Source organism: Chlorocebus sabaeus, chromosome X, assembly GCF_047675955.1.
Source record: "Chlorocebus sabaeus isolate Y175 chromosome X, mChlSab1.0.hap1, whole genome shotgun sequence".
Taxonomy (NCBI): domain Eukaryota; kingdom Metazoa; phylum Chordata; class Mammalia; order Primates; family Cercopithecidae; genus Chlorocebus; species Chlorocebus sabaeus.
The window spans coordinates 111690451-111707535 of NC_132933.1; the positions used below are offsets into that span (position 1 = coordinate 111690451).

The window sequence follows — 17085 nt, forward strand, 5'->3', positions numbered from 1 at the left end:
GCTAACACGGTGAAACCCCGTCTCTACTAAAAATACAAAAAATTAGCCAGGCGTGGTGGTGGGCGCCTGTAGTCCTAGCTACTCGGGAGACTGAGGCAGGAGAATGGTGTGAACCTGGGAGGCGGAGCTTGCGGTGAGCCGAGATTGCGCCAGTGCACTCCAGCCTGGGCGACAGAGCGAGACTCTGTCTCACCAAAAAAAATAAAAATAAAAATAAAAAAAAAATAAGGCACACTAACAATATTGTTTAAAAACTGGAACCTTAAGCACTCAAAGGCAAAGCTGTTTTCTTGGTTTTTATCAACTAAAAAAAAACAAAGCTTTATAATCTACAACTCAATAATGCTTCCCAAGAAATCCATGATTAGAAAACTGTCATTAGTAGAAGGAGTTGCAGTCTCCAACTCAACAACTAAAAAGGTTACTAATCCTTCTGAAGAGTTATAAATCCTCTGGAATAATTGTTACAGGTCTTTATAAATAATCAAGTGATTTAATTCTCCAGACACTGGAGGTTTTTGCTTTCTATTAAATCTATGAAGAAACCAATTACAGATGTCTTTACTCTCTTTCAATAGACACTCCTTATGATTTTACTGTTTGCACCTTTATTTAAAACCACAGACAGCCGGGCGCGGTGGCTCACACCTGTAATCTCAGCACTTTGGGACACCCAGGCGGGTGGATCATGAAGTCAGGAGATCGAGACCAGCCTGGCTAACACAGTGAAACTCCGCCTCTACTAAAAATTACGAAAAATTAACCGGGTGTGGTGGCAAGCACCTGTCGTCCCAGCTACTTGGGAGGCTGAGGCAGGAGAATGGCGTGAATCTGGGAGGCAGAGCTTGCAGTGAGCCAAGATCGTGCCACTGCACTCCAGCCTGGGCAACACAGCAAGACTCCGTCCCAAAAAGAAAGGAAGGAAAAAAAAGAAAAAGAAAACGAAAAGCCACTGACAAATTCTCAACCTTTATCAAATACAGATAAAAGAATATTTTTATTTTTAAAAGATTATTAGTTATTTCAAAAAGATTCCTGGCAAGGTAACAAGCATTTAAATATTCTCAAAGTCAAACAATACAAGCCTGCATCCACTTCATGACAGCTACTACTGTATTTATTCAGTTTTTAGTATCTTTATTTAAAAAACTAAATAGCCATCACTTTAAATTCCTTACCTGTGCTGCCCAGATATTATCAAGGTCCTGTAAGGTCAGAGCTTTTTCTTTGATTACAAAACGAAGAATCTTCTCTAACTTTTCTACATATTGTGGCTGATGAAGACTATCTCGCAACACTATGGATAAGATATTGTTCTGCTGTATCCATTCCTAAATGTTAATTCAAAAACGTGTTTGAAAGCAGAAATTAAAACAATTTTTTCTTAATTGCTTACACTATTATTAAATATAAGGAAATTTAAAACACATTTACAAAATATAATACTGATAAAATATACTTATGTGTTGCTTTAATGGAAAATTATGAAATTTTATAACAATTTTGCACATACAGAAATCTTCCCATAAATTAGAAATACTGAAATTAAAAAGATTCTACACTCCAGCATTTACTCAGAAAAATATTATTTAAGTACACAATCACCATGGTAGGGTGGGTACAGGACCAATTTTAGGATCTTTGGTTCTTTATCCCAATTTTGCCCCAGAATTATGTTTTGACCTTGGGTAAAAAGGCATTCTATTTTTTACTTTTATTTATTAACAATTATCATATTCTAGGCACTATTACTGCTTATCCATTCTCTCTTTAATTTTCCAAACAATCCTAGTCAGAGATACATTATTATATTACAAAATGTAAACAGGCTCACAGATGCTAGAATTGGAATATGAATCAAGTCATATGCTTCCACAGTCTGTTTTTCTGTAACACTGTGCTAGCTTGCTCAACTAGCATTCATTTGATCTACAGCAATAGAATAAAGTGCTAACTCATGCTACAAACAGGGAGTAATCCACACTATATGATTTTGTAGTATTTAGCTTACTGAGAATAAAAAGTAGTTAGGCCCAAAATGTGCTAGAGAAGTACATGTCTCAGCTGATAAAGAGCCAGTTTTTAATGTCTAATCTGTTGCAGATAGTTGTTTTTATGTTATTCTACATATATACACATATATTTTTAATATAAAGACAGGGTCTTGCTTTGTTGCCCAGCCTGCTCTTGAACTCCTGACCTCAAGCAATCTCTCCTCGGCCTCCCAAAGTACTGGGATTACATGCGTGAGCCACTGCAGAGCCACAGATACTTTTGTAAAACACAATAAGAATGTCACAATGTCAAACTGCAACTAAAGTTTCTAAACACTTCACTGCTGTTTTCTGTCCTACCTAGGACTTGTTCAAGAATCAGCACCAGTCTTCAGACCACACTTTGAATAGCTCTGTGCTGGACTTTCCACGAGGCAGATACGTACATCATATGTATGAAACTAAATGTCTACCCCGACCCCCTAACACGGCAGTATCTAAGCAGTCTCCACATACATTTTAACACACTCTAATCACTATCTCCCCTATTAAAGTGAGGGCTCCTTGAGGGCAAGGACAGTTCTCCTATAGATGTTTTCCCAAGACTGTCACACAATATACATTCAAAAAATATTGGCACTGTAACTTAGATGGCATACTTACTCATTTCAAAACAATATCATACAAAGTATCTATGGTACATAAAGTTTCCTAAAATTTCAATATCAAAATAAAATTCTCAAAATCGTGATGAAACAATTTGTGTAGATCTTATTCTGGTAATTTTATTTCCTGTTTTAAAACGTTTAACTGTAAATGGCAAATGAACAATAGGCCACTTTATAAGGTAGCAGATACTACCCAATCCATTTTCTAGATCAACTCTACCTACTCCATTTCAACCAACTTCCCACCCTCCAACAAACTAGTAATTACTTCAGAATGCCACATTCATCACTAAGTTTATCAAAGATGTTTTAAAGTTACTCATATCACTACCAAATAATAAACTATGTTATTTCAAAAAGTTATCGGGATTAACAGAGTTATAAATCAATCAAAACACCTCCCAATTCCAGTTTACTTCAAAATGTTACTACTACTAATTTTTTTAGCTAGAGCTATTCTAATTTTTTGTCTTAAGTAGATTCTTATTCATATAAAGAAGAATCGAAAGACTCACTGCCATTCGTTCAGCTGTGAGCCACTCTTCCTCCTCAGGATTACCATGTCGATGGGTATAGTATGACACACTAGATATCACCTTATTAACTTCATTCAGGGCATTCATCTTTCCATTGAAAGAAGAAATTTGCAATAATCTGTAAGAAAAATTCAGTGATAAGTATGATTCTAAAATCGGCATAAATAATTATTTCAAGAGGTAAGTATCTTACCTAAGTATCATTTTTAACCTAAATATTTCTAAGTTTTTAACAGTTTCTTCTTGTCCTGGAACCCTTGAAGCTAAATTCTTCAAAGATTTAATAATCATTGAAAGAGCATCATTTTTGGCTTCATTCTTTGCTTCCTTTTTCAGTTCTTCATCAGTTAAGTTTTCTAAAAACTGTGGAACCATTTCTATTATTGGAAGAAAGTACTTTTTCACTGTATGAAGAGTAAGAAACTCATAGCATTGCCCAAATGGTCTGAAATAAGAAACATATAAAACTCCTGTAAATACGCAATTTCTTAAAATCAATTTAGGACTAAACTCTATTACTTTTTAAAAATCCAAGTTATTAGTTGAAGAAACCACACTTGAAAAACCCAATTTTTATGAAGCAAAAACCAGCAATTCTACGGTGCACTAAACATTGATTTTTAAATGTAACTTACTTAATAAGGGCTGCAATTATTTGAACGTTTAATGCTGATCCATTAATAAAACGATCATGCAAAATCTGGAACCCATTTAAAGTGCCAAATTTGTTGAGAAGATCCACTAGCCAACCCTGTAACACAATTAATGAAAAAAGTTAACTTCCTACTTCAAGGGGTAAAAAGCACTAAAGCCTTCTTGAAATATACTGGAAATAGTAAATTCAGTAAAACAAATCATCTTTCAAAGGACCACAAAACATTGCATTTTGTTCACAGTAATTCCATCTGTGAGACAGAAGCAGTATACGTAGCAAGTATAGATTAAATCACTGGGGCACAGTTCGGTCTGTTTGTACCAATGTAAGTGGTGAACAGGAATTAGAAGACATGCTCCTATTTCAGATATCCCACCATGTAAGAATGAATACCTTCTAATTACTGGAAAGTCTTTTATATTAAAATAATTTTCAGGAGGCAGATAGACTTCAAGAGAGTTAAGAAGAAGCTACTTAGTAATGAATTTTGAATCTACTTCTTGTTTAGTTGTAAAATATTAAAATTTCCCTATAAACATAGTAACTAATAGCCTGAGAGTGAATTGTCAATTAAAAACTAAGGCCTGGTATTACTATCTATTGTTCCTAAGTAGAATATGCTGGTTGATACTTTTGCTTATACGATTTGCACCCAGTTCTCCTTATCTTAGAAGTAACACCACGCAACAGGATGAACTAAGGAAGAGCTGTAGCTCAAAGTACCATACAGCTGGCACAAAACAACAGTTGTGAGGTTAAAAGCATGTCTGTATGTAAAAACTTAAGATGAATTAAAAGGCTACACAGATATAAGAATCAAATATACGTAGAAATTAATGTACCTAAGAAAACCTTTCACACCTTGCCACCTTCTAAAATTTAGGCCATGTTTTAGAAGCCACTGGAAAACAAGGGACAAGAGAGACAATTTCTCTTCTAAGCCTTAAGCAAAAATAATTTCTACAACTATTTTTAAAAAATATATAGGAAAAAGTAAAGATGCTAAATAAATGGCTGTATTTCCAATGTTTGTTTAAAAAGAAAATATGATAGGTAATGCCAGTGTTCTTTTTTTTTTTTTGAGATGGAGTTTTACTCGTCGCCCAGGCTGGAGTGCAATGGTGCGATATCGGCTCACAGCAACCTCTGCCTCCCGGGTTCAAGCGATTCTCCTGCCTCAGCCTCTCAAGTAGCTGTGATTATAGCCACGCACCACCACGCCTGGCTAATTTTTGTATTTTTAGTAGAGATGGGGTTTCACCATGTTAGCCAGGCTGGTCTCGAACTCCTGACTTTAGGTGATCCACCCGTCTTGGCCTCCCAAAGTGCTAGGATTACAGGCATGAGCCACCTTGCCTGGCCTACTGCTAATTTTTATATGGTTTTAAAAGAATATGAATGAACTAAATTCTCTAATAAATCCATTACCATATTTCAATATAATAGTGTTTTCCTTTTTAGTCATGAAAGGCTAATTCAAAACCATTAAAACTCTTGAGTACTTAATTCACCAGATCCCTTTTGTCATTCAGCAATTGTAAGAAAGTACATGCTCATTATGTAATATATTTTATTTCTTCAGTAACTATAATGAGAGTATTAGATTGATATACTTGATAGCTACAATATTTGTAAAACAGCAGGTGTGGACACAGTAAAGAATTAGTCTAAAGCTAATCTTTCTGTATTTCTTTGGCTGCAATGTACACTTAAAACAATTGGGAATATTCAGATAGAGTGCTTCAAACTGAGGCTAATAGGCTAGCTTCAGCAGCTGCCAACAACAGCTTTCCTTCTCTGGCTGGCTCTAAGTCGTCAAGACTGGCAGAGAAAGATCAGTCACCTTAAATAGAAAATTCAAAATGACCACATAGCCTACAATTCACCATATGCTTTCCACACAGTTTTCTATTACTACAAGTTCCTTTTCTCAAAAATAGCATGGTGAATTTCACCTGAGACCTTTTGTCACAACCAATGAAGTTTTTATTATATTTTAAATGTTTGAATAAATAATCTCATTTAAACATCTTCACACATCTTGGGGGAAGATGGGGAACAGGAAACACTCTCAGAGATAGTCCTGACAGCTTTAGCTTTCTCATGGGTCAAAAGTTGAGGCCACAGAGGTTCAATGTCCCAGGAGGGTAGGGGGTGTAGAGAGAATTTGAAGTAGAACAGAAGACCTACCAACAGCTCTAGAAAATGATTAAGATTAAGGCTCAAAAATATTCCTAATAAAACAGACTTTTAAGCTCTGTAACTCAAATTTCTCAAAGGTAAATGAAACTCATTACAAACAGTATCCGAAAGTGAATCTACAGCTTAGAAAGTTTACCTCCATCGACTAAGTCTGATGATCTGAATTTTGCCACTACCACCTTTGAAGAACAGGATTAAAAAAAACATATGGAGGCTATTATATATCCCTTAGATTTTTCATTATATCATGACATCTGCATCCAACTAGAGACATGGTTGAAGATTCTGCCAAATATGTCCCCTTTTAATCAGATTTATAGAAGACTTATCTAGCTGTATAAAATTTCTCTTACTTCAACAGCAAGTAAATGTGTAGGTAACTCCATAGAATATGCTTCTCTTTGATTCACAACTATATTTTGGGCTATATTTTTTAAAATTGTACTCTTGAAGGCTTTGAAAGGCTAACTACTCTCCCAGTCACTGTATTTTATAAGTTTAATAGCAAGAACTATACTTCGAAGATATAAAACTATCTTCAACCAGAAGTCATCTAAAAATTTTACATTTAGCATTGCCAAATCAAGTTTTGTTTCCTCTGAGTCTCTTAAGTTGTGGATTACTGGCACATAGAGCAAAAAAAAAAAAAAAGTAAAATTTAAAAAGAAATACAGGTATAGATTAAAATTTTCATTTTGAAGATTGCCATTATTAAGATATTAACCGGATCTACTCAAGCAAAAATAAGCCATCTAGTGGCAACTATATGAACTGGGAAATATCAGAAAATCTCAACTTATGTTTGACATGTTTTTGATAACCTCAGCTTATTAGAAGAATAAACCAAGTTCTGCATAATGTATGACAAAATTTTTCTGGCTGGATAGAAAAAGGGAAATTTGTACAAGACCTATAATATTAAAAATGTCTCCCTAAAATCTAAAATTTTTAAATTACTTAATATTTATTAAAAGCAGCAGCATTTCGGGATGAAGTTTTCACTTCATCTATGACTTCAAACAGACTATGAAGTATATAGTCTGTTTACACCAATATAGAAAATTTACATTTATGTACCGAATATAGATATTTAAGTGAGATTTGGAAGATTTACTATATTGATTTCATTAACAATTTCTGTAATTTTATGATGTATTATTAGGTATTTAGAGGATATACTTGATTTTGGAGTCAAAATCTTGGAATGCCTAAAATGATCATGGCCCTACAGAACAACACTTGAGTCCTTGGTCAAAGAAATAATCTCCTACTCTATTTCAAAGAAAAAATACAGTGTTTCCTACTAACCCAAATTATGACTACTTCTAAAGAGGCTGGACAGAAGACAATGGGGATAATTATACATGCAGAAAAAACAAAGACAGAACCAGAATGACAAAGCTACGAAAAAGGCTTCTGGTTGGGTGTATTTTCATTTAAAGTGTTATTTCATTGTCACACTTTAAATACAGATCATTGAAGATTCTGTGTCAGAGCAAAACAATTGTATTATTTAATTTTGAAAATAACAAACCAACACACCTTTGGTGATCGAGGGTCTGGAGAACGAGCAAAGAGTTCATCTTCAGGCAACTGAACACTTGAGGAAACTGATTCACATGGACGTGTACCATTGTAGATATGGAATTTGCAATGAGGATTTAAGGCCATGGCAAGAAGTTCTAAAAGTGGAAACCAGTCTTGGGACAACTTGGCCACACATAGCTCCACCAGACGATGAGTATTGTTAATAATACACCTCTGTTACATGAGGAGGAAAGGCAATTTACAAGATCAAAACACTGCAATTTCAAACAGAAATATCTTCAATATTAATCGTATCCTAACAAATAATGATCTCTCCATTTTTCTAACCATTTCATTAATACTGGGATCAAACTGATTATCAAAGGACAAGTTAGAATTTGTTTACTTCATAATTTAGATGGTACTTTCAAAAGCCATTTGCTATGGCTTAAAAAATACAAGAGGCACCGTAAGTTATCTATTCCTGCTCTACGTCCACAGATAAGATGCAAGTTACTATTTTTTCTCTCTGGAATTTGTACACGAGAGGCAGCAATTCTAAAATCTAAACAATATGTCAGGCTGAGCACAGTGGCTCACGACTGTTAATCCCAACACTTTGGGAGGCTGAGGAGAGTGGATCACTTGAGGCCAGGAGTTTGAGATCAGCCTGGGCAACAGGGTGAAACCGTGTCTCTACTAAAAATACAAAAATTAGCCACGTGTGCTTCCATGTGACTGTAGTCCCAGCTACTCAGGAGGCTGAAGCATGAGAACAGCTTGAACCCAGGAGGCAGAGGTTCCAAGGAAGCCAAGATGGCGCCACTGCACTCCAGCCTGGGCAACAGAGCAAGACTCTGTCTCAAAAAATAAAAATAAATAAAATACAATATGTCAATCATCCAAGATAAATCTGCTAGCTAAATGTCAAATGCAAAAGTCTGACTCCACTTCCAAAGTTTCCCTTTCTACACCTATAAAATTACATGTTAAATCAGAAAATGTGGAATTTTTTTTTTTTTGAGATGGAGTTTCGCTCTTATTGTCCAGGCTGGAGTGCAATGGCACGATCTCAGCTCACAGCAACCTCCACCTCCCAGGTTCAAGTCATTCTCCAGCCTCAGCCTCCGGAGTAGATGGGATTACAGGCATGTGCCACCACACCCGGCTAATGTTGTATTTTTAGTAGAGACGGGGTTTCTCCATGTTGGTCAGGCTGGTCTCGAACTCGGGACCTCAAGTGATCCTCCTGCCTCGGCCTCCCAAAGTACTGGGATTACAGGCATGAGCCACCGGCTAGAAAATGTGGAATTTTTATGCTATGGTCATATTTGGGAAATAGGTTACAGGCCACAAAAACATTATCTGCTTGACATGACCACTTACACAGTATACAAAAGAACAGAGGCCGGGCATGGGGGCTCACACCTGTAATCCCAGCACTTTGGGAGGCTGAGGTAGGCGGATCACTTGAGGACAGGAGTTCAAGACCAGCCTGGCCAACATGGTGAAACCCCATCTCTCCTATAAATACAAAAATTAGCCAGGCATGGTGGCGCACACCTAAGTTCCAGCTACTCGGGAGGCTGAGGCAGAAGAGTCGCTTCAACCTGGGAGGCGGAGGTTGCAGGGAGCTGAGATCGCACCACTGCACTCCAGCCTGGGAGACAGAGCGAGACTCTGTCTCAGGAAAAAAAAACACACACACAAAAAAAACAAAAGTAACAGAGACTTAGAGTAATGACGGCATTTTATCAGTCTGGGACATATACTTTTTTTTCACTTTTTAAGATCTCTGGAATCTGACTCTATCTTATAATCAATGAATAATACATTACTGTTTTCCTAAATGGAAGGTATTTGCAAAGAGGAATTGTGTTTGCTTCTGTTAGTCACTTGGGGGCACTATCAACTTGAGACCACTTTACATTTTCCACTTAAGGGCTTTTTGTATCACAACTATAATTTGAATTCAGACTACAAAACTGTGTAAATACTGGCTTGTGGTTTAGATTTTCACTTTTTTTTTTTTTTTAAATCCTTCCCTCCACCAAGTGCCAAGGTTAAGACATGCAGGGTTTTTTGCTGTCCCTTTCTGCATAGCAAGTTCTTTCTCATTTACCTCTACACTGACCCTTTGGTGTCCCAGATGTATATGAAATGCCCCATCTTGAGTATTTTTCTTAATAGGCCATAAAACAGTGATGTACCTTACAATTGATAGCATTACATTTTCAATGAAATGTGATGACTTGCCTAAGGTCACAGACACTTGAGATCCCAGGGGAGAGATTAAACCCAAGTTTAACTCTAAATCTCATGCTTACTCTAAATGACCATGCTGCCGCCTTCAAGAGACTTAATTTATAAACATTTTTAAGTTTTTCATTTTTAGACCTTTTAATTCAATTATAACAGAATAAATATAACACAGCCACACATACATACATATACCCCTCCCCAATCACTGGCATCACTATGTAAATCTGATCCTTTAAAGTCAAAAACAAGACTCACATGAATTTCGAACTTCCAGCCACTCACTGCTTCATCTGTAAGGATTTTAGTGAATGATATTGTTAGCCCATCTCGGAAAAATCGCTGACATGCTTCACTTTTAACATCAAGGCCTAAGGAAAAGTGAGAAAAATTAATGCAAACAAAATATTTATCTGATTGTTTTTACATTGTCCAATATACAATAAAAGGTAGTAACTGAAAACTTCACCGACAGCTAACAAATACTTAATTGCATAAAAGTAGATTGACCGAGTAATATTAACACTAACTGAAAATGTTACAAATTATGGCACTAGCCTTAAACACAAAATGGTGATCAGCAGCACCATGAGAAGAGGCAAATTTAAATAGAATTTTGCTCCCTGAAAATAAGTCTTCGAACTTAAAAACATTTCCCAATTTTTAAAATCTTATTTTGTTCATAAATCATTCATTTAGCATCAATATCCTTATATTATTCTGTGTTTGATCAAATAAAATGAATTATATCTTGTCTTCCTTATTAGCCTCTATCTCAGTGTCTCTGTTTCTTTACATCTTTGCTTAATTTCACCTCATTTTAGAAAGGCAACAGAGCAATGTGCTTCCAAACAAAGAAAATCTGTAACTCTTAATGACAAAAAAAAAACTATTCGATTTGTATAGAAAGTATTATTTGATGGATAGTACAAAAGAGATGGTAATTTAAACTTTTTTTTTTTTTTGAGACTGCAAGCTCCGCCTCCCAGGTTTACGCCATTCTCCTGCCTCAGCCTCCCGAGTAGCTGGGACTATAGGCGCCCGCCAACTCACCCGGCTAGTTTTTTTGTATTTTTCAGTAGAGAGGGGGTTTCACCGTGTTAGCCAGGATGGTCTTGATCTCCTGACCTCGTGATCCACCCGTCTCGGCCTCTCAAAGTGCTGGGATTACAGGCTTGAGCCACCACGCCTGGCTAATTTAAACTTTTAAAAATTTGGAACTTGTCAAAAATAACTGTGGTCTCAGAAAAAAAAAAAATACGGTGGAGGGAGGAATACACGTCCACTGAATGTCAATGCTAATAAATGAAATACCATTAATCAGTGTTTACCCATCATTTTACAGTCAAGACTTAGAACATGCTTAGCACAGAAGTCTTCCAAAATTTGCTGATATGCCCAAAAGAAAGAAAATCAGTATATTGAAGCGATATCTGCACTACTATGTTTGATGCAGCACTGGTCACAATAGCCAAGATTTTGAACCAACCTAAGTATTAATGGACGAATGGATAAAGGAAATGTGGTACATATACACAATGGAGTATTATTCAGCCATTAAAAAAAAAAGGGATCCTGTCATTTCCAACAACATGGATGGAACAAAAGGTCACCATGGTAAGTGAAATAAGCCAAGCACAGAAAGACAAACATCACATGTTCTCACTCATTTGTGGGATCTAAAAATCAAACAACTGAACTCACGGATGTAGAGAATAGCAGGATGGTTAATGGGTACAAAAAATAGAATAAGACCTAGTTACTTGTTAGCACCAAACAGGGAGTACGGTAAAAAAATAATTTAATTGTACATTTTAAAATAACTAGAAGAGTATAATTGGATTGTTTGAAACACAAAGGATAAATGCTTGAGGTAATGGATACTCTTATCTATCCTGATGTGATTATTACGCATTGTATGCCTGTATCAAAATATCTCATTACCCCCAAAATATATACACCTACTATATACCCATAAAAAGTAAACATTTTTAAGATAAAAAAGATATTTTCTTTAAAAAATTTTGATGAATTGGTGAATAAACGCGTAAAAGAACAAAAAATTTTGAGTGGTGAAAACAACTGTAACCTGTCCGTGTGTTATATTTTCACTTTGGTATACTTCTACAGGATTAATGAGGCATAAGGACACGTTCTTTAAACAAAAGAGGGGAATTATTATAAATCAAACTTTCTCTTGCCATGGAGTTGTACTTAAACATGTTAATTTTGACAATAATCAATTTCAATTGTGATAGTGCCTATTGTTAACTATAACATATCCATAGCCATCCTATTTCAGAAAATGAAATGTTACTGCTTTTTAATCTGCAGTATCTTAAAAGATGAATTGAAAATTATTACAATAGTAGTCCTCTGTTAGATAACTCAACTGCACCTAAAGTAGACCAAAGACATTGGGGTAAAAAAAAAAAGATTAATTCCAGCATTAAACTTTTTCTTCTGGACAACTGAGTAAAAACACCAGATTTCCTTTTGTTGGTTTAACAAAAACAGACTTCATCTTTCAATTCTCTAAGAGAAAAATCACACCTTTCCTGTGTATTTAAAAAAAAAAAAAAAAAATTGGCTGGGTACAGTAAGTAGCTCATGCCTGCAATCCCAGCACTTTGGAAGGCCGAGGTGGGAGGATCGCTTGAACCCAGGACTTCAAGACCAGCCTGGGGAACCAGTCTGTCTCTACAAAAAAAAAAAAAAAAAAAAGAAAGAAAGAGGAAAAAGAGATTAGTCGGGTGCAGTGGCTCATGCCTTATAATCCCAGCACTTTGGGAGGCCAAGGCACGTGGATCACCTGAGGTCAGGAGTTCGAGACCAGCCTGGCCAACATGGTGAAACTCTGTCTCTACTAAGAGTACAAAAATCAGCCGGGTATGGTGGTGGGCGCCTGTAATCCCACCTACTTGGGAGGCCGAGGCAGGAGAATTGCTTGAACCCAGGAGGTGGAGGTTGCAGTGAGCCAAGATCACGCCACTGCACTCCAGCCTGGGCAAGAACGAAATTCCATCTCAAAAAAAAAAAAAAATTAGTGGGCATGATGGTGCATGCCTGTGTCCCACTCAGGAGGCTGAGGTGGGAGGACTGCTTGAGCCCAGGAGGTAGAGACTGCAGTGAGCTGTGATCACATCACCACACTCCAGCCTGGGTGACAAAGAAGACCCAATCTTACAAACATGTAAGCGAGACAGTTTATTTTAAAAGTACAATATTAACAAAATGGTAATTTTTACCTAAAGGATTATGAATGAAGATTTTACTAGGTACAAAGAGCCACACATCCTAATTCATTGTCATTTTAGTAAAGCAGTCAAAGGGCAAGTGTAAATAATTTGTAGACTTACACAGTACATATTTTGAGGACAGAAATGACTCAAGATAAATTACAAGGCGGGGCAGGGGGCAGGTATGTCTGGAGTCCATCATACCATCCATCATTTATAGGGTACTTAATTGTAAAATGTTCTTCTGTATATTATTTCCCATAACAGGTAAGACCCTCAATTAAATGGAGGAAAACAAATCCATTTCACCCACTTTTGGGATAAAGTAAAAGCACATATAGTAGCATACATTATAGAAAGCATAAAAACATATAACTTACCTTTTTTACTAAGATCAATAGCAGCTTCTAAAAGCACTTCTAATTCCCCTTTTGGCAAAACTGGAACCACCCATCGAGGCCTAAAAGGTTTATAAAATAAAACATGCTTAATGGTTGTACACTAAAAGAGGCACTACAAATGAGCTACTAATTATAATTATCTTGCTATGAAAATATTTAATATTAAAATATTAAGACAAGGTTGGCGGAATATCTGCTTTGTGGGAGTAAGCACCATCTGTTGTCTCTACAAATTTTTACAGGTACTGTCAAAAGATACAGCAATAAGAGAGGGAAGAAAACTAAATTATCTTGATAACTTAAGATATAAAACTATTATAACAATCAAATATTAATTAATTAGGTATCAGGGATATTTTTGTTAAAATTCACAGGGAAGTGCTCTTTCAGGAATCAGATCAAAGGAGACATGATAAACCTCTTCATTGCACCGCCCCCACTCCTCCTGCTTTTTTGTTTGTGGTAAGAGACAGGGTCGCCCAGAAGTGGTGGCTCACACCTGTAATCCCAGCACTTTGGGAGGCCAAGGCAGGCGGATCACCTGACATCAGGCATTCAAGACCAGCCTGGCCAACATGGTGAAACTCCGTCTGTACTAAAAATACAAAAATTAGCCAGGCATGGTGGCACATGCCTGTAATCTCAGCTACTCAGGAGGCTGAGGCAGAAGAATCACTTGAACCTGGGAGGCGGAGGTTGCAGTGAGCCAAGATCGTGCCACTCCACTACAGCCTGGGCAACAGAGAGAGACTCTGTCTCAAAAAGAAGAAAAGAGATCGAGACCATCCTGGCCAACATGATGAAATCCCGTCTCTACTGAAAACACAAAAATTAGCTGGGCGTGGTGGCGCACTCCTGTAGTCCCAGCTACTCAGGAGGCTGAGGCAGGAGAACCGCTTGAACCGAGGCAGCGGAGGTTGCAGTGAGCCGAGATCACACCACTGCACTCCAGCCTGGTGGCAGAGTGAGACTCCGTCTCAAAAAAAAAAAAAAATCATTTATATTTTTCTCCCCACTGAGAACTTGCTAATAATATGCAACTTCAGCCTAAGAAGTATTTTACTACCAATCACCAACCACCAGACAAGTATGGAAAAGCAACAAACAATACAACCTTCTGCTATGGTATCACTGCTATAGAGAATGATCAGGGACCACCATTAAACATAATTATATACCATTACTATAGACACCTGCCAGAATCACACAATGTATTCTTGTAAATATATAATTAAAAACAATGGATATTAATAGGAAAAGTATTCAAGATAAATGAAAGCAAGTTACAAAATTATAGTAAGAATCCTGTATTTATAGAAAAATCAATTCATATATGATAGTAAACACAAAGGCAATCTGGAGAATGTACTAATTGTTAACAGTAATTTTTGGCAGGAATATGTGCATGTAAGGGTTGGAAAGTATAGAGAAGTTTACCTACATAAAATATTTCTGTTTAACAATGCATACTCACTATTTATGTATTTAGATTTTTTTTAATGCAAAGGATTTTTATTTCCTCTCACATTATGCATTTAATAGTGTTGACTTATTTTTAGAAAATGAAATTAAAAAAAAAAAAAAACAACTCAGTAAAGCAAGTGCCTTTAAGAACATGTGTTTTCATTACTTTCCTTTTGGGTAGTGAGGGGGAAATGTGTCACACCTTCCTGGCACTCACTTGTTGAGCCCACAGTCAAGACCACAGTCATATGGGATTCTTTGATGTGCTCTTCCCTAGCCTCTTGAAATCTTTTTCTTCCTCTGCACAAAAGCTTAAAGCTTCACTCTCTTGGAGTCTTCCTCTAAATAATCAAAGTGTGTGGGGGTGGGATAGGGTGGTTGTTTGTACTACAAGTGTGAAAAATTATATTCTGAACTGTTCCCTGAGATGAAGACCAAAAAAAGGAAACATCTAGGATGGTTAAATGGCTCAAACTAAAGAGTTCACTAGGATCAGGTTCTGAGGAACTCAATGTCCTCATGACCTGATTTACCGCAGGCTATCCCAAAATTATGAAAGTCATCCAGCAACCAAGAGACCAATGAGAAAAAAACTTCATAAACTCTCCAAGAGGGAAACTGAACATACAATTTTACTTCAGAAACAAACTAAGCAGGGTCATCATCATTAATGTGAAAATTTTACTAACACTGTCACCCCCTTTCATTTATTAAATCCATTAAGAATCATGGGTTATAAAGCACTTGGTAGTGACGAAGCTGTAAAGACTATTAAGGAGGCAGTGGGGTTACTTTCCTGTCTGCTCTCTTTCTTCTGTGTTACACACCAACTCACCTGTTGATCATGTCATCCAACTTGGCCAAGTCAGTATGTGGAAATGCAGGTTCCTCATCTTCAAGCTGTGGTGGGGCATCACCTTGACCTTGCTCATCTGGGGGAGTTGCCGGGGAATTTTCATTGGAAGAATCAGGCGATGAAGTCTTAATTAAAAATTAAATATTCCACATTTAAGTTTCTATAACATATGTAAAATAGTAATCCAAATATCAACACAGACAAGCATTGCAGATTTTAAAATTCAGTAAATAGCCCTACATATCCATGGGTTCTGCATCTGCAAAGTCAACCAACAACCTTGGATCGAAAATATTCAGGAAAAATTGAATATGTGCTGAATATGTACAAACTTTTTTGCTTGTCATGATTCCCCAAACAATACAGCATAATAACGATTTATACAGCATCTACACTATATTAGGCATCATAAGTAATCTAGAGATTATGTGAAGTATATACAGAAAGATGTACATGAGTTATATTCAAATACTAAACCATTTTATATCAGGGACTTGAGCATACACCAATTTTGCTATCCAAGTGGTAAGAGGTCCTGGAACCAATCTTCCATGAATACTAAGGGACAACTGTATTGTAAATTTTTACAAAAGATAAAATAATTGAAATTTTATGATGTTTCAGGCCATCTCTGTACTACTGTGCTTTAAAATAATTTCATTCAATCCTCAACAACCTAATGAAGTATGCTACTGCCATTTAATAGATGAAAAAAACTCAGACAAAAGTAGCCCAAGATCACACAACTCAAATTCTACACTCAGGATTTGAATCGAAGTCTAAATAGTTTGCGTTCTTAATCATAATGTGTACTGCCTCTCTGCTTACATTTCCCATTATATGAGCCATGACAGAAATTATTCTACAAATATGATACATCTCATTTTACACATTATAATTTATAACTTCTACTTTTTTTTATTTGAAGGGGGGAAAACGTAATTATTCCATAATTTCCCTACACCCAAACTATTACTCAAACAACAATTATTTAGAAGTTCATGATTATGGTTCTTAAATAAGTAACATCACTTTCAACTAATGTGGCTATTTTTCACTTCTTTTATTCCTCATTTTTAGCATGTCTTTCTCTCCCCCCTGCTTTAGCAGTGCATATTTTCACAACTAAGTGAATGAACTTTTATGACCTTCACTCTTAATTCAGAAAGCAAGTGGTATCTTCCCTTTCAAAATGAAACTAACCTAAATTTTAAACTGATTTTTACTCATATGTTCTTGAATTTTCTATTCACTGTAGGCTGATGGCCCTTTAAGAGAAAGGGG

General features: G+C 36.3%; 1 protein-coding gene across 4 annotated transcripts in view; it reads right to left on the minus strand.

The window, feature by feature from the left end:
• Window positions 1–17085, minus strand: part of USP9X (ubiquitin specific peptidase 9 X-linked) — a 147232-nt gene that overhangs the window by 89597 nt on the left and 40550 nt on the right. For all 4 annotated transcript variants that reach the window (XM_007991439.3, XM_007991437.3, XM_007991438.3 and 1 more), the window contains exons 3-10: window positions 15781–15926; window positions 13461–13540; window positions 10100–10212; window positions 7598–7816; window positions 3834–3949; window positions 3392–3643; window positions 3178–3316; window positions 1179–1331 (exon numbers count right to left, since the gene is read on the minus strand). In XM_007991439.3, the coding sequence (XP_007989630.1) occupies window positions 1179–1331; window positions 3178–3316; window positions 3392–3643; window positions 3834–3949; window positions 7598–7816; window positions 10100–10212; window positions 13461–13540; window positions 15781–15926 (1218 nt within the window). The remainder of the gene's footprint in view (window positions 1–1178; window positions 1332–3177; window positions 3317–3391; window positions 3644–3833; window positions 3950–7597; window positions 7817–10099; window positions 10213–13460; window positions 13541–15780; window positions 15927–17085) is intronic.